This window comes from Moschus berezovskii, chromosome 21 (assembly GCF_049115385.1).
Source record: "Moschus berezovskii isolate FMDL1 chromosome 21, NW_MosBer_1.0, whole genome shotgun sequence".
NCBI lineage: Eukaryota > Metazoa > Chordata > Mammalia > Artiodactyla > Moschidae > Moschus > Moschus berezovskii.
In genome coordinates, this window is record NC_142480.1 from 39,830,920 (window position 1) to 39,849,955 (window position 19,036).

The 19,036-nt window shown below is 42.7% G+C and overlaps 1 protein-coding gene across 1 annotated transcript in view; it reads right to left on the reverse strand.

Moving 5' to 3' along the window:
• Positions 1-19,036, reverse strand: part of OTUD7A (OTU deubiquitinase 7A) — a 148,970-nt gene that overhangs the window by 27,061 nt on the left and 102,873 nt on the right. The window contains exon 7 of the mRNA XM_055417999.2: positions 18,514-18,626. Within this exon, the coding sequence (XP_055273974.2) occupies positions 18,514-18,626 (113 nt within the window). The remainder of the gene's footprint in view (positions 1-18,513; positions 18,627-19,036) is intronic.

Below are 19,036 nucleotides of genomic sequence, written 5' to 3' on the forward strand. Positions count from 1 at the left end.
GTCCGTGTGTTATATATCATCCGTCCATGGTCTATCTATTTACCTATCATCTATCATCCATCCATCTATTACCTGTCCATTGGAATCTGAGTCCCCTGATACTACCCATTCCAGTCTAACACCCCAGAGTTCATTCTACCTCTACCTCCTTTCTCCAGATCTCCACCAGTGATGCTGCCCTTCCCCTGAGCTGCCCTCTTCACTCCATCTGGCTCTGACACCCTGGCCTCGGTCCTCTGTGTCCTGCTACCCCGCACCCTGCCCACTGCAGATGCCCATCTTGCTTTGATGAACCTTATGGATTTAGGACTGAATTTTTCAGGGCAGGAAGGGATGCACCAGAGGAGCATGTTAAAACATACACACATGCCGAGTCTAACACAATGCCAACGTATATCCATGCATGCGTGCATCCTTTGGTCCCTCCATCCATCCATGCATATACTCATCCATCCATGAATACATGCATTCATCCTCTGTCCATCCATCTGTCCATCCACCTGTTCCATCCACCCACCCACGTGTCTGTCCATCTGTCCCAGATCTGTGCTAGGGTTGGGGCATGTGGTTGCACCACATATATCTGCAAGCCTCATAGCTGGAAACAGGCAGCAGTATGGGGGTGTTAGCCCAACTGGAAGAGGGTTATGGAGATGAGCCTGAAGCAGAGCAAATCCTGGTTGGGTGTTGAACATGAGAGCCAAAGGTCAACTGTGACTCTGCTCAGTGGCCCAGAAGGTGGAAGAAAGGGTCCCAGCTCCACCTTGGGGGCAGCTGGAGAATCTCTAAGTCCTTCCCTACTTGCTCCAGCTTCTTGCTCCCAGGGCACAGGGAGCAGGTTTGAACTGGGGGTGGGTCCTCATTCTGTGCTCTCCCCTCAACACGGCTGCCATGCCCTTGTGCCTCTGGAGCCTCAGCAAACCTTCCTGCTCATTGAATGCAGGCTGGGAACTTTGGTTTGACGACTCCTCAGGCTCCTCTGAGGTGCAAATGGGCAAATGGGACAAGACTGGAACAGTGAGTTACTGTGACTGAGCCTGCTGGTAGAAATCAGCTCCAGCAAAGCCAGTCCTGAATACTCACATCCACTTCTCATCCCAAGACTTCACACCAACTTCCTGTGAGTTTACTGAGCAATGCTAGATGCAGGATTGTAAACAGAATGTTGCCTCTGGGAAAAGACACCTAACATCCCTAAAACAGTTATTGGTTAAGAAGACTAACATGCAATGTAACTGCTTCATCCTCACACTTGGGTGTGTCCGGGAGCTTCCTCACAGGCCCTAGGCCACAACATATGTGTCCCCTCTACTTCAGTGTGTGCCTGGGGAGGGGGGATGAGGAGCATAGGGACACCCACCCATCAGTGAAAACCCCCTGAGAAAGGTGGGTTCCCTCAGCGGAGGCGGTGGGATCAAGAAGCAAGGATGGTGGAGTGAGTCCAGATGGCGCTGAAGCTGGTGGCAGGAATGAAAAGGTACAGTGCAGATTCGGGGGTGTCCTGGCTTAAATGGCAGTAACAGCCTTAGAGGACATCCCAGCAAGAGCCCATATCATGGACAAGGAAGCCAGTTCTGGGCAGCCAGTGGGGTCTTGCCCAAGAGCAGTCACCCGGCCACACAGAGGGACAGCTTGGGTGCAGGCCCACCCTGGACACTTCCCCTATCTCCCTCCCCACAGTGGGGTGTCCACACTTTCTATTTTGTTCAGGGGAAGTCCTGCTCAGGAAGTCGCCAATGGCTGGTGGCCACTTTCACTCTCCACAATGTACCAATTTAGACAAGTTGTATAGTCACCGCATCCATGGTGATTCTCTTTGTGACATAGTTCTCAGTATCCAGTGTACCCTTTCATCCGAAAATAAAAGCATACATGGATGGACCTAGAGATGATCATACCGAGTAAAGTAAGTCGGACAGAGAAAGACAAATACCATATGATACCACTTACCTGTGGAATCTAAAAAATTGATACAAATGAACTTGTTACAAAACAGAAACAGATCCCCTGACACAGGAAACAAACTTATGGTTGCCAAAGGCGAAAGGTATTGGAAGGGATAAATCTGGAGTTTGGGACTAGCAGATACACACTACTATATATAAAAATATAAACAACAAAGTCCTATGATACAGCACAGGAAACTAAGTATCTTATAATCCTGTAATGGAAAAGAGTCTGAAAAAGAATATGTATATATGTGCAACTGAATCACTTTGCTGTACACCTGAAACTAATACAATATTGTAAATCAACTATATTTCAACAAAAACTTAAAATACAAACACATACGTGTTTGTGTGTGCATACACACATATACAGGACTATGAACGTATGTGCATGTTTAGCTTCTACATAAAACCCTCCCCACCACCTCCAGGTGAAAGGCAGGGTGCTCCATGGACTTTGCTGACCCTTACTTTTCCTAAGGGTCATCCCAGAGAGGCCTCTGCCATAGTATGAGGGTCTCCTCCCCTCCCATAGCTGCACAGCACTCGTTATGCATGTGTCAACGAAAACACTGCTGCCTGCCACGTCCGTAAACAGAGGATGTTGCAGCCACCAAGCCATCACCTTACAGATGCCTGGATGGTGAACTCGGAGGGAACTCAGGATGTACAGGATGCCCACCATCAAACCAACAGACGCTGCAGCCACCCCTGATGGTGCACCTGGAGGACACTAAGGCTGAGAAAGCCCAGGATACTGGCCCCGGGTAGCTGAGGTGCATATCAAAGGAAAAATTTCAGGGAGCCCAGATTCTTGCATTTTCCCATGTACTTCTTAACTTCAGATGTCTGGTCTTCCTTAATTAACTGTAATCTTTTGATGCTCTGACTACTTGGTCTGTGTTGTAAATACTCCCACATGGCTCTTCCCTTGCCTCTTTGGAGCCATCCTCTGAGCCATCTGAGAGGCTACTTCCTGGGCTTAAACCCTCAGTTTTGTCTGCCAAATAAAACATAACTCTCAATGTTTGAGCTGTGTATTTTTTTCAGTTGACACATATGTGTCACTGGCAGCATTTCTGCCAGTGGTGGGGCTTGACCCCTTTTCCCGGGCAGGTTTGGAGTCATGAGGAGATTTTTGATGAGCTGACACATAGGTGGAGAGGAAGCTGGATGGGGAGTCAGCCTGAGGGGCTCACAGGGGCTGAGGCCAGCCAGCGCCCTGTGGTGGGCCTGTATCTGGTCAGGGACCGTGCCTGCCCAGACGGGCAGCTTTTCAAAAATATTTCCTAAGGCACAACAGTGTAGGCAGCCAGGACCTTGCTAAGACTTACAGTCTGGGGATCCAGGATGGAAGGATGGTGGCACTCTGAGGGGACCAAGAGGGTCTTGGGCTCTGATTAAGAGCCTCTCAATAGTGGTCAAGGCGGCCTGGGGGTGAGGACTCATCTCACTGCCTAAAATGAAGAAGCTGGGGTCATTTGTGTGACAAATACTTACTGAGTGCCTGCTACAGGTATGGCACTGCTGCTAGCTGTGTGTGCATGTGGGTGTTTGTGTGTGCACATGTGTGCAGATCTCAGTGGCAGAGACAGACAATTAACAGATGATGAAACAAGAAAAATGATCAGAAGTTAATAAGCATGGTGGTAAATGGGGGCTTCTTTAAATAGGAAGGTCAGAGAAGGCTCCTGACAGATGAAGCGACAGTTTCAATCATATTTTCAATAAGCCATGTCTTTAAAAAATTTGAATGGATTCCATTTGCAAATGTGAGAACTCGTTAGGTGAACAGTCTTCCTGCTTGGTTCACTGACAGAAGTCACAGAACCTTGAGGAATATTTGCAAGAATGCCTCCTTTCCCACAACAGGCCAAGCCCTGACCCTGGAGTGCCAGTCTGAGGGGTGAGTGCCTCCCAGCAGCAGCACGCCACTCATGTTTCCTTAAAGACTGAATTAAGGGATTTCCCTGGTGGTCCAGTGGCTAGGACTCCATGCTCGCAATGCAGGGAGCCTGGGTTTGATCCCTGATCGGGGAACTAGATCCCACATGCCACAACTAAAGATCCCATGTGCCACACCTAAGACCTGGTGCAGCCAAATAAAAATAAATGTAAAAAAGACTGACAAGTTCACATCTCTGAGACTGTACATCAGGAAACCATTTAAGAGTCTAGCTATTTCTGAAAAAGCCCAGTAAAAAAAGTAGCAAATATACTATGAAATTATGTAGCACAGCAATGAAACTGTGGGACTCAATAGTGGATCGGGGATGAGAGAGAATAAGAGTCAGTAAATTTGAAGACAGATCAACAGATGACCCAATCTGAAGACGAGGGAGAAGAAAAGATTGACAAAAGGAGAATTTCAGTGACTTCAGACAGTATCAAAAGTGTAATACTCATGTCATCAGAGTTCCAGAAGGAGAAAGAGTACAGAGCCCCTAAAAAGAAAAAAAAAAAAAAAACAAACTTAAAGAAATAATGACTGAAAGCTTCCTAAACTGGGCAAAACTTCAGACCTATAGATTTAAGAAGCTCAGAGAACTAATGAGGATAAACCTAAAGAAACCCCTGGCCAGACACAACAAAATCAAATTGTTGAAACATAAGGACAGAGGAAAATTGCTGAAAGCAGCCAGATGAAAAGTGATACGCTGAAGAGGCGAATAGTAATTCAAGTGACTATAGATTTCTCATCAGGAGCTACTGGAGAAGAAGGGGAAACAAGATTTTTAAAGTGCTGCAAGAAAGGGATGTTAAACTACTGATAGGATTCTATATCTATTAAAGATATCCTTCAGGTATAAAGGTGAAATAAACATATTCTCAGATGAAGAATAAGTAATGGAATTCACAGCCAGAAAATCTCCCTAAAAATTAAAAGAAAATGTTCGGATTGAAATAAAATGATACCAGAAAAATGTTGGGAACATCAGGAGTGAAGGAAGCACAACAGATCCAGTCACGATTTGCACACACAGTAGAGCACCCTTGTCCTCCTGAGTGCTCTAATATACATTTGAAGATCCACGTTAAAAGTATTATACTGGCTGATGGAGTATTTAAAGTATGTAGATGAAATACATAAGGAAACTATACCATAATGGAGAGAATAAGGGAGCTATCTGGTAGCAAGGATTTTGAATCGCACGTGGATTCCAAAAGGGATTGCTTAAAATACCTATATCGTAATTACTTGAGCCAGCACTTAAAAACTCTATGAAAAGATGTTAAAATTATAAAAATTAAATTAAAAGAGAATCTTAAAAATTCAAATAACTGAAACAAGGAAAGGGGAACAGAGGAACAAAAAACACAAAGGGAAAAAGCAAACAAATAATAAAACAGGAGACCAAAATTCAAACAGGTCAATAATTACATTAAATACAGATTATATAAATGTAGCAGTTAATAGAAATTGTTAGGATCAATAATACCTATTTGCTGTGCTAAAGAAACTCACTTCAAATATAATGATATAGGTAGGTTAAAGATAAAAGGATGGAAAATTACAGATCATGAAAATTTTAATCAAGATCAATCTCAAGAAGCTTTATCAATATCAGGCAAAGTAGACTTCAGACCATAGAAAACTGATTATACAATGATCAAAGGATAAATTCAGAAAGAAGGTGGAATAGTCCTAAATGAATGTGGATTTAACAATAAGACTTCAAAATACTTAGAAGAAAAAACTGACAAAACTGAAAAGAGAAATAGAAACAGCCATAAGTATAATTGCAGGGCTCTAAACTTCTCTCTCAGTAGCTGAAAGAACAAGTAGACAGAAAATCAGCAAGGGTACAGAAAATCTGAACAAAACCATCAATCAATTGGATCTAACTGACATCAACAGAATACTTTATCCAACAAGTACAGAATACACATCTTTTAAAAATGCACAGGGAATATTCACAAAGACAGACAATATGCTCACTCCTTCACAAAACTGAAGGCATATGATTTAAATAATTTAAATCATACCAATTATGTTCTCAGATCATAATGCAATTGAACTAGAATTAGTAAAGAAAGACAACAAAACCATGTTACATAACAGACTTTTAAATAATTCAGTAGTCAAAGAGAAAATCTCAAGGGAAATTAAAAATATTTTAAACAATGAAAATAAAAATGCAACATATCAAAATTCTAAGCCACTCTTAGAGGGAAATTTATAGCCCCCAAATACATATATTACAAAAAAATCGCAGATCAATAATCTAAGCTTTCACCTGAATAAAGTAGAAAAATCAGTGCAAAATATACTTAAAGCAAACAGAATGAGCAGAAACTCTAAAGGTAAGAACAGAAATCAATGAAATTTAAATCTAAAAACCAACAGGGACAACCAATTAAGCCAAAATTGGTTCTTTTAAATGATCAATAAATTTGACAGAAATTTAACACTGCTGATCAAAAAAAAAAAAAAGAGAGAAAGAAGAAAAGATGCTAACTGCTGAATCTGAAAAGAAAGGGCATATCACTAAAATCCCCCTAAGGTATTAAGTTACAAAAGGGAAAATTGTAAACAATACTATGCACATAAATTCAACAACTTTGATGAAATGGAACAATTTCTCAAAACAACAAGCTACCCAAAACTACTTATTTCTATTTTCTATAGCTGTTAAAGAAGCTGAATTGATAGTTAATACACTTCTGAAAAGGCAATATCTGATTGCAAATGAATTTACGGATTTTGTGAATTGACCAAACATTTAAAGAAAAAATACCACCAATTATATACAATTTACTGAAAAAAATAGAGGTGTGTGTGTGTGTGTGTGTGTGCACGCGCATGTGCACACATGCATGCTCAGTTATGTCCGACTCCTTGCAATCCCATGGACTATAGCCCACCAGGCTCCTATGCCCATAGAACTTTCCAGACAAGAATACTGGAATGGGGTGCCATTCCTTTCTCCCAGGGATCTTTCCAACCCAGGGACTGAACCTGCATCTCTAAGGTCTTCTCTACTGGCAGGTGGATTCTTTTACCACTAGAGACACTGGGAAGCCCTAAAGGAGAGATAATTGTCTCCAACTTGTTTATGAGACTAGCATTACACTGGCACCAAAACTAGACAAAGACAGTAGTACATAAACAGAAAACTATATTCAATAACCTCCATGGCAATAGATACAAAAATTCTCAACATAATACTGTCAAATTGAAATAACAAAAGAAAAACTTTTAATACACCAAGAGAAAGTGGAATTAAACCCTGGAATGCAATAATTCCCTGCAATGAAATCCCTGGTTCAATATTCAAATATCACCCAACGTTACCTACCATATTAATGTCTAAAGAAGAAAAAAAATCCACATGATCATATTAACTGATGAGAAATGTATTTGATAAAATTCAACATTCATTAATGATAGAAATTCTCAACAACAAAAAATACAAGGAAACTTCCTCAATCTGATAAAAGATACCTACTAAAAATCTATAACAAATATCTTACTGATGAAAGATTTCTGACTAAGAGTGATAACCAGGGAAAAGTTTCCTCTCTCACCATGTCTGCTCAACATCATACTAGAAATTCTAGTTAGTGCAATAAGAAAAAGAAATAAAAGGCATAGAGATTAGAAAGAAAGAAATAAACCTATCCCTACTCACTGATTATATGAATATCTGTGTAGAAAATCCCAAGGAATCTAAAACCTTCTTAGCAGTGATATATGAGTTTAGTAATATCACAGAATACAAAATCACAAACATCAGTAACTAGCAATAACTAGCAATGAATAATTGCAGACCCAAATGAAAACACATACACATGTGCATGTGTGTGTGTGTAGCTTCAAATGAAATATTCAGGTATATATCTAATTAAACATGTATAGAAACTTTATGCTGAAAATTATAAAATGCTAATAAAACAAATCAAAGAAGATTCAAATATATGAAGAAGCATACTGTGTCTACCTAATACATGGAAAAAGATGTGTAAGTACACTCAACATTTTAAAGATTTCAATCCTCCAATTCACGTATAGACTTCATATAATACCAATAAAAATTCTGGCAGAATATGTTTCAGATATAGGTAAGTCAATTCTATAAATCTGTATGGGAAAGCAAAAAAAAAAAAAAAGACCAGAAATATTGAAAAAGGAGAATAAAGTTGGAGGAGTGAAACTATCTAATTTTAAGACTTATTATAAAGTGACACTGTCAAAAGGACAGGTGCATATTTCAATGGAACATAATACAGAATCTCCCACCCAACATCTCCCAAACCCACATAAATATTGCCTACGCTACTGCCTATAGGCATTTGAAAAACGTAAAAGCAATTCAGTGATGAAAGAATAGTCGTTTCAAGAAATGATACTGGCTCACCACTACTATTCAACATAGTTCTGGAAGTTTTGGCTACAGCAATCAGGGCAGAAAAAGACATAAAAGGAATACAAATTGGAAAAGAAGTAAAACTTTCACTGTTCGCTGATGACATGATCCTCTACACAGAAAACCCTAAAGACTCTACCAGAAAACTACTAGAGCTAATCAATGATTACAGCAAAGTTGCAGGATATAAAATCAACACACAGAAATCCCTTGCATTCCTTTACACTAATAAAGAGAAAACAGAAAGAGAAATTAAGGAAACTATTCCATTCACTGTTGCAACGAAAAGAATTAAATACTTAGGAATATATCTACCTAAGGAAACAAAAGACTTGTACATAGAAAACTATAAAACACTAGTGAAAGTAATCAAAGAGGACACTAATAGATGGAGAAATATACTGTGTTCGTGGATTGGAAGAATAAATATTGTAAAAATGAGTATACTACCCAAAGTAATTTATACATTCAATGCAATCCCTATCAAGCTACCAATGATATTTTTCACAGAACTAGAACAAATAATCTCACAATTTGTATGGAAATACGAAAAACCTCGAATTGCCAAAGCAATCTTGAAGAAGAATGGAACTGGAGGAATTAACCTGCCAGACTTCAGGCTCTACTACAAAGCCACAGTCATCAAGACAGTATGGTACTGGCATAAAGACAGAAATATAGATCAATGGAACAAAATAGAAAGCCCAGAGATAAATCCACGCACCTATGGACACCTTATCTTTGACAAAGGAGGCAAGAATATAAAATGGAGAAAAGATAGTCTCTTTAACAAGTGGTGCTGGGAAAACTGGTCAACCACTTGTAAAAGAATGAAACTAGAACACTTCCTAACACCATACACTAAAACAAACCCAAAATGGATTAGAGAGCTAAACGTAAGACCAGAAACTATAAAACTCCTAGAGGAGAACGTAGGCAAAACACTCTCTGACATAAATCACAGCAGGATCCTCCAAGACCCACCTCCCAGAATATTGGAAATAAAAGCAAAAATAAACAAATGGGACCTAATTAAAATAAAAAGCTTCTGCAGAGCAAAGGAAACTCTAAGCAAGGTGAAAAGACAGCCTTCAGAATGGGAGAAAATAATAGCAAATGAAGCAACTGATAAAGGATTAATCTCCAAAATATACAAGCAGCTCCTGCAGCTCAATTCCAGAAAAATAAATGACCCAAGCAAAAAATGGGCCAAAGAACTAAACAGACATTTCTCCAAAGAAGACATAAAGATGGCTAACAAACACATGAAAAAATGCTCAACATCCGTCATAATCAGAGAGATGCAAATCAAAACCACAATGAGATACCATTTCACACCAGTCAGAATGGTTGCTATCCAAAAGTCTACATGCAATAAATGCTGGAGAGGGTGTGGAGAGAAGGGAACCCTCTTACACTGTTGGTGGGAATGCAAACTAGTACAGCCACTATGGAGAACAGGGTGGAGATTCCTCAAAAAACTGGAAATAGAACTGTCATATGATCCAGCAATCGCACTCCTGGGCATACACACCGAGGAAACCAGAATTGAAAGAGACACATGTACTCCAACGTTCATTGCAGCACTGTTTATAATAGCCAGGACATGGAAGCGACCTAGATGTCCATCTGCAGATGAATGGATAAGAATACTCCTTTGGTACATATACACAATGGAGTATTACTCAGCCATTAAAAAGAATGCATTTGAACCAGTTCTAATGAGGTGGATTAAACTAGGGCCTATTATACAGAGTGAAGTAAGCCAGAAAGAAAAACACCAATACAATATACTAACGCATATATATGGAATTTAGAAAGATGCAAATGATAACCCTGTATACGAGACAGCAAAAGAGACACAGATGTATAGAACAGTCTTTGGGACTCTGTGGGAGAGGGTGAGGGTGGGATGGTTTGGGAGAATGGCATTGAAACATGTATATTATCATATGTGAAACGAATCGCCAGTTCAGGATTGATGCATGTTACAGGATGCTCGGGGTTGGTATGCGGGGATGACCCAGAGGGAGGATAAGGGGAGGAGGGAGGTGGGTTCGGGAGGGGGAACTCATGTACATCCGGGGCTGATTCATGTCAATGTATGGCAAAACCAACCTATATAATATTGTAAAATAAAAAAAATAATAAAAAAAAATGAAAGAAAAGAAATGATATTGGAAAGTCAGACATTCATTTTAAATAAATGAAACCCTGATCTATTCTCCATCGTTATAGTTTTGCCTTTTGGATAATGTCATATAAATGAAACCATACATACAATACATAACTTTTGAGACCTGATCCTTTCATGCAAGTCGTTGCATATATCAGTAGTTTGTTTTTAATTCCTGAATAGTATTTCATAATATTGATGTACTCCAAATTATTTTTTTTATCAAAGGACATTTGAGTTGTTTCCAGTTTTGGGCAATTATGAATGGAACTTCTATAAACATTTACATAGAACTTTGTGTGGATACACATTTTCATTTGTTTGGCGCAGATTTTCTCAATCTTGACACTACTGAAATTTTGGACTAGCTATTTCTTTGTTTGGGGGGCTGTCCTGTGTACTTTAGAAGGGTTAGCAGCATGCCTGGCTTCTACCCATTAGATTCTAGCAGTATTCAGACTACATTACAGTTGTGACAATCAAAATATCCCTAAATCTAGCCAAATGTCCCCTGGGAGCAAAATCATTCCTGGTTGAGAACCAGTTCAGTTCAGTCGCTCAGTCGTGTCCGACTCTTTGCGACCCCATGAACCACAGCACGCCAGGCCTCCCTGTCCATCACCAAATCCCGGAGTTCACTCAAACTCATGTCCATCAAGTCGGTGATGCCATCCAGCCATCTCATTCTCTGTCGTCCCCTTCTCCTCCTGCCCCCAATCCTTCCCAGCATCAGACTCTTTTCCAGTAAGTCAGCTCGTCGCATGAGGTGGCCAAAGTATTGGAGTTTCAGCTTTAGCATCAGTCCTTCCAATGAACACCCAGGATTGATCTCCTTTAGAATGGACTGGTTGGATCTCCTTGCAGTCCAAGGGACTCTCAAGAGTCTTCTCCAGCACCACAGTTCAAAAGCATCAATTCTTTGGCGATCAGCTTTCTTCACAGCCCAACTCTCACATCCATACATGACCACGGGAAAAACCATAGCCTTGACTAGACGGACCTTTGTTGGCAAAATAATGTCTCTGCTTTTTAATATTCTATCTAGGTTGGTCATAACTTTCCTTCCAAGGAGTAAGCATCTTTTAATTTCCTGGCTGCAATCATCATCCGCAGTGATTTTGGAGCACAAAAAATAAAGTCTGACACTGTTTCCACTGTTACCCCATCTATTTCCCATGAAGTGATGGGACCAGATGCCATGATTTTGTTTTCTGAATGTTGAGCTTCAAGCCAACCTTTTCACTCTCCTCTTTCACTTTCATCAAGAGGCTTTTTAGTTCCTCTTCACTTTCTGCCATAAGGGTGCTCTAGGTTAAATATTTAGGAATAGGACTGCTGGGTCATATGGCAAATGTGTTTTTAAACTTACAAGAATCTGTCAAACTGTATGTCAGAGGTTGTGTCATTTTTATATCACCAACAATATGATGTAAAATTTGCTTTGCACTCTCACCAGCACCTGGTATTGCCAGTATATATATTTTTTCTGACTTTCTTATAGGTATGTAGTGGTTTTAATGTTCATTTCCCTAATGGGGTTAACATGGTATTCTTCAGACTGAGAGGGTCCTGGTTTATTCCCTGCCTCCAAAGAGTATCAGTTCAGTTCAGTTCAGTTCAGTGGCTTAGTCGTGTCCGACTCTTTGCGACCCCATGAACCACAGCACGCCAGGCCTCCCTGTCCATCACCAACTCCCGGAGTTCACACAAACTCATGTCCATCGAGTCGGTGATGCCATCCAGCCATCTCATTCTCTGTCATCCCCGTCTCCTCCCACCCCCAATCCCTTCCAGCATCAGACTCTTTTCCAGTGAGTCAACTCGTCGCATGAGGTGGCCAAAGTATTGGAGTTTCAGCTTTAGCATCAGTCCTTCCAATGAACACCCAGGATTGATCTCCTTTAGAATGGACTGGTTGGATCTCCTTGCAGTCCAAGGGACTCTCAAGAGTCTTCTCCAGCACCACAGTTCAAAAGCATCAATTCTTTGGCGATCAGCTTTCTTCACAGTCCAACTCTCACATCCATACATGACCACGGGAAAAACCATAGCCTTGACTAGACGGACCTTGGTTGGCAAAGTAATGTCTCTGCTTTTTAATATTCTATCTAGGTTGGTCATAACTTTCCTTCCAAGGAGTAAGCGTCTTTTAATTTCCTGGCTGCAATCATCATCCGCAGTGATTTTGGAGCCCAAAAAAATAAAGTCTGACACTGTTTCCCCATCTATTTCCCATGAAGTGATGGGACCAGATGCCATGATCTTTGTTTTCTGAATGTTGAGCTTCAAGCCAACCTTTTCACTCTCCTCTTTCACTTTCATCAAGAGGCCTTTGAGTTCCTCTTCACTTTCTGCCATAAGGGTGGTGTCATCTGCATATCTGTGGTTATTGATATTTCTCCCGGCAATCTTGATTCCAGCTTGTGCTTCTTCCAGCCCAGCGTTCCTCTTGATGTACTCTGCATAGAAGTTAAATAAGCAGGGTGACAATATACAACCTTGACGTACTCCTTTTCCTATTTGGAACCAGTCTGTTGTTCCATGTCCAGTTATAACTGTTGCTTCCTGACCTGCATACAGGTTTCTCAAGAGGCAGGTCAGGTGGTCTGGTATTCCCATCTCTTTCAGAATTTTCCACAATTTATTGTGATCGACACAGTCAAAGGCTTGGCATAGTCAATGAAGCAGAAATAGATGGTTTTCTGGAACTCTCTTGCTTTCTCCATGATCCAGCGGATGTTGGCAATTTGACCTCTGGTGCCTCTGCCTTTTCTAAAACCTGCTTGAACATCTGGAAGTTCACGATTCACACATTGCTGAAGCCTAGCTTGGAGAATTTTGAGCATGACTTTACTAGCGTGTGAGATGAGTGCAACTGTGCGGTAGTTTGAGCATTCTTTGGCATTCCCTTTCTTTGGGATTGGAATGAACACTGACCTTTTCCAGTCCTGTGGCCATTGCTGAGTTTTCCAAATTTGCTGGCATATTGAGTGCAGCACTTTCACAGCATCATCTTTCAGGATTTGAAATAGCTCAATTGGAATTCCATCACCTCCACTAGCTTAGTTCGTCGTAATGCTCTCTAAGGCCCACTTGACTTCATATTCCAAGATGTCTGGTTCCAGGTGAGTGATCACGCCATCGTGATTATCTTGGTCGTGAAGATCTTTTTTGTACAGTTCTTCTGTGTATTCTTGCCACCTCTTCTTAATATCTTCAGCTTCTGTTAGGTCCATACCATTTATGTCTTTTATCGAGCCCATCTTTGCATGAAATGTTTCCTTGATATCTCTAATTTTCTTGAAAAGATCTCTTGTTTTTCCTATTCTGTTGTTTTCCTCTATTTCTCTGCACTGATCGCTGAGGAAGGCTTTCTTATCTCTCCTTGCTGTTCTTTGGAACTCTGCATTTAGATGCTTATATCTTTCCTTTCCTCCTTTGCTTTTCGCTTCTCTTCTTTGCACAATTATTTGTAAGGTCTCCTCAGACAGCCATTTTGCTTTTTTCATTTCTTTTCCATGGGGATGGTCTTGGTCCCTGTCTCCTGTACAATGTCACGAACCTCCATCCAGAGTTCATCAGGCACTCTATCTATCAGATCTAGACCCTTAAATCTATTTCTTACTTCCACTGTATAATCATAAGGGATTTGATTTAGGTCATATCTGAATGGTCTAATGGTTTTCCCTACTTTCTTCAATTTAAGTCTGAATTTGGCAAAAAGAAGTTCATGATCTGAGCCACAGTCAGCTCCTAGTCTTGTTTTTGCTAACTGTATACAGCTTCTCCATCTTTGGCTGCAAAGAATATAATCAGTCTGATTTCGGTGTTGACCATCTGGTGATGTCCATGTGTAGAGTCTTCTCTTGTGTTGTTGGAAGAGGGTGTTTGCTATGACCAGTGCGTTCTCTTGGCAAAACTCTATTAGCCTTTGCCCTGCTTCATTCCGTGCTCCAAGGCCTAATTTGCCTGTTACTCCAGGTGTTTCTTGACTTCCTACTTTTGCATTCCAGTCCCCTATAATGAAAAGGACATCTTTTTTGGGTGTTAGTTCTAAAAGGTCTTGTAGGTCTTCACAGAACTGTTCAACTTTGGCTTCTTCAGCATTACTAGTTGGGGCATAGACTTGGATTACTGTAATAATGAATGGTTTGCCTTGGAAACAAACAGAGATCATTCTGTCGTTTTTAAGATTGCATCCAAGTACTGCATTTCGGACTCTTTTGTTGACCATGATGGCTACTCCATTTCTTCTAAGGGATTCCTGCCCACAGTAGTAGATATAATGGATATACTCCAAAGAGTATAGTGGTTGTTGAAAATTGCTTGGAAATTTAAAGAAATTCCTCTCATTAATTTATCATAGAACTAATGCTTACAAAGGTTTTCAGTATTTGGCAGAGGAGGAAAAGGGAGACCCAGGACGACTGAGTTGGAAAATACCTTTCTGTACGTTCATGCAGAAAGACACCTGATGGCAAAGGTTTATTAGTGTGTTGTTAACAAAAGCTGAGATCTGAAATGATACTCCCTTGAAACAAACCCTGGAATTGGACTAGAAACAAAGAGGCCTCATTCTATCACCCACAGAAAAGAGCAAGAACCCAATTCTCTATAAGAACAGAAAGAGGCTTTTGAGCTAAGGAGGAAAATCAGGGACCAGGAGACCTGGGAGGCAGGACACCTGAATTTGAACTACAGCTCTTCCACTCAGTAGATTACCCTGGGCAATAATTTTTATCCTAAATCCAAGTGTCCTCATACTTTAAATAAGAATTATAACCTTTATCTCACAGGGTTACAGCGGTGACAGAATGAGCTAGTGTGTGTGAAAATGCACAGCGTGCCTCAGGCAATTAACACAAGTTGAGTTCATGAATAAATCTTTTTCAGAGTCTGTAAAGGTGGAGTAAGAAGTCGGTTGAACATATTTAGTCTTTGGATTTCATATAATTGTTTCACTTCAAATTAGCCAACTTTGAGTGCCAGGAAGTTGATAGCTTTCTGTCTGATTTAACACCTTTCATGACATCATTCATATCATGAATTTAAAGAGAATTTATACCCAAACTATCCATCAAAGGTGAGACAGAATAAAGAGAAATTCAGATATGAAAGGACTCAAAAAATTCTATCTGCAGTGCACTTTTTCTTAAGAAGCTATAAAACCTGTCATAGTGTATTCTCTGGCAAACTGCAGGGTGCTGGACTCAGACAGGTCTCGGTCTGCGTCCTAGCTTCACCAGTTACAAACCACAGGTAAGTCAATTAATCTCTGAGAACATTAGTTTTCCAACATATAAAGGAGGGTGAGGCATAATTTATAAAGTGCAGATAAAGTGTGTAAGGCGGTGGCATTTAGGTAGTAGGTAAGGCAGGTAGGTGCCCAGCAGAGGTTCATGGCTTCCTTTCTCCAATCCTCACTGCCCAGCACAATTCAATAAGCTATTTTTATGTTCCATTCCTACAGGTCTAGGGTCTGGAGGTCAGAGTATATATAAACTCATGGAACATATAAACTCATGGAAGGGATTTGCTCTACAGTCAGAGACTTCTGAAAGCCCCTAAGGCTCCAGCGTTTCCAAGACTCACAGGAACAGTATCAGACACTCAGATGAGCCAGTGTGAGTGTCATAACCACTACACTATGCACAGTGAGAGAACCATGGAAAGCCAGGGAAACCATACATTTCAGGTATTTGGGACAGGCCTTTATGACATACCATATAGGCAGCAGGCATTCCAACTCACAGGCTGAGTGTGACAATGTCTTAGTAAACATTATGTTTATAGTCATAAAAGCTTCTTTCCACTTTCAAACCCATGATTTCACTGCCCAATGCCAACAGAACCAGAGAATGTGGCCAACTGCTCTGATGGCCACGGAGCCTTCTTACTGTGTATTTGTTCCTTTGCCATGTGACTTTGCCCCTCCTTTTATTAAGGATGGAATCTATCTGCCCAGAGGCTGGCTCAGCCATGGGACTTGCTTTGGCCAGTGTTTCCATGGGACATTAGTAAACGTGATGCAAGAAGAGGCTTGAGCTGAACCTCCACAATGGGGGCTGCCCCCTCTTCCTGCCTGATCCATACTATAGGGGGCCTGAGTCTTCTCAAGGGTGAAATCTGGACAGAGGTTCAGCAAGAGCCAGAGTTGTGAATCAGGCCATCTTGGATGGTCCTGAGCCACTCAGACTAACTGCCAGATGCTGCAGCCCCAGGAGAGGCATCAGAAAATTCCAGACCAGAATGCTGACTCCAGAATAGGAACAAATCCAGTGTCTCTGTGTTAAGGCACCCAGTTTTGGTGTGGTTTACTCCACCACCATGAAAAACCGATACAGCCCAGCAGGGATCTTACTACCAAATGTGTTTTACATCTGAACAACAAAGATGCTCCAGGAGCTTGGGAGATATGCCCAAGATCACACACCCAGTCTGGGACTCCAAGCCATGACATCTGAGTCTGGGCGTCTGGTTGGGGTCCACCAGGAAGACCCCTTTCTTAGTTCCCAGTTGCCATTAAACCAGATGAAGCACCCAGAGGCCGTCACTAAGTGCTTTCATAGATTTTACCAGTTTTATAACAAGTAATGGATTCCTCCATTGCACACACACCCTCTTCCCCCAGAGTGTCCATAGTGGGGGCTGGGGCTGCATGCGCCAGGTGGTGATGGGCAACTTCACTCCAACACTGGTTTCCAATGCAGACCCGCATGACTTGGGTTGGAGTTATTTTCCTCTCTCTTCCATGTCTTCCTTTTCCTTCTGGGGGCCAGCCCTATTACCCATGGCCCTACTAGCAGCTCTGGTGATGGGCAAGCTGAGTTCACCTTTGCTGGAGGAGACTGCAAAATCCAGCAGCAGCCCTTTTGGAGGTAGCACTTCACAGGAGGTAGCACTTCACAAGTCTCTGGAGGTGCAGTAAGTAGCACAGAATGTCTGATTCCTCTGGCTTTAGCCACAACAGACATGCTGTGATTTGCAAGTAGGAGCATGAGAAAGAATGGGTCCTGTAGCTCTAAGTGCGCCTGCACGGAAGCCCCCTCCTCTGCCTGGCCTCGGCTCTCACAGTTCTCACCGCATCTGCAACCACTGGTACGGCTGCTATTCAGTCTTTCTCACGCATCTGCACCCGGCAGAGCGCTCATGCTGGTCTTGCCTTCCTGGGGTCTCCGAGAGCGTCCTTCCTGTGGTCACCGGTTCTAAACAGCCTATGCATGATGGCTCTCTGGCTGGTGGTTTGCCCTTCCTGGACCCCAACCTGGTCTCCACCCTTCTCTCTGAGCGAGTCGTGGACACACCTCCCTGCCTCCAGGGTCTCCTGCTGGGGCTCCGCCAGTGAGTCTTGGGATTGGCTACTACGAGTCTTGTGGGAAGAAGGCAGGAAGTTGGTTAAGTGCATCCTTGAGTCTGACCCTTGCTCCCTTCCGACCTCTTCAGATGTTTAACCTGGTTCTTTCTGGGAAAAACCGCCGGGCCAGTGTCTGTGCTGGGAGCAGCAGTGCAGGGTCTGTTCCCATCTGTCCTGGGGCCGGAGGGCCAGGGTCTGGGCAGGAGTGGTGCTGGACGTGTCACTCACCCTGGGGCCAGGCTCCAGCATGATGCTTACCTGCTCCGAAACCCTGCTGGCCCAAGTTTCATGGAGGTTACTTAAAAAGACCACCACTGTTGCCTGGTGGCCCAGTGGTTAGGATTCCAGCAGCAGACTGAGGCTTCAGAGCTTGGTGAGCACGTGGGCGCCTTGGGCCCTCCGCGGGCTGGCTGGACAGTGAGGCCCTCTCTGCAGCGCAGGGGGCGTGCTCGAGCTCACGAGATGCACATGGTGACTGTGTAAACTTTCTTCCAAACATCCGCCAGGGCCCTGTCATCTCCTACCACCTGCCCCGCATCCTTGGTAGAACCTAAGATCTGAAGGCAGGAGTCCTCCTTGCGTCATCCCCAGCTTTGGGGGGTCCCACATCCCCCCATCACTTCCCATGCCCTCCGGGGTTGGGAGGAGGGCCGGGGCAGCACTTACCCCCCACCCGAGCCGCCGTTCTTGCTGAAGTGTGTACGTGGCTCGCTGGAGGCCAGCTTCAGCAGCTCTGTCCATTCCCGCTCCCACTCCTCCTCCGTGTACACCAGCCCTGACTGGCACAAAGGGGGGTGGGGTTAGGAGCTGGCATCCACCTCTTCACCCCTGCACCCACATCAGTCTGGCACAGAGCCTGACCTGCCGGCTTGGTCAGCCCCTGGGGTGGGCACCTGTTATGGCCAAGGACCGTCAGCATTTGCTCTGGAGAGAGTTTGTTCAGAACCCCCAATCTCCAACTTCTGTGCTGTGGGAAGGGCACTCAGCAACAGTGGTCATTCTCAGGGGCTAGAGTGACTGAACGCAACCTGCACACGTACTGGGCTGGGCGCCGACCACCACCATGTGTGCAGAGACCCGGGCAGACCCATCTTTAAGGGGTTCCACGCCAGCAAAGGGCCAGTGCTCACTAAGGTTTAGGATAAGCATTCTCTTTGGACTGAGCACACACCCTGGGGCTGGGGCCATG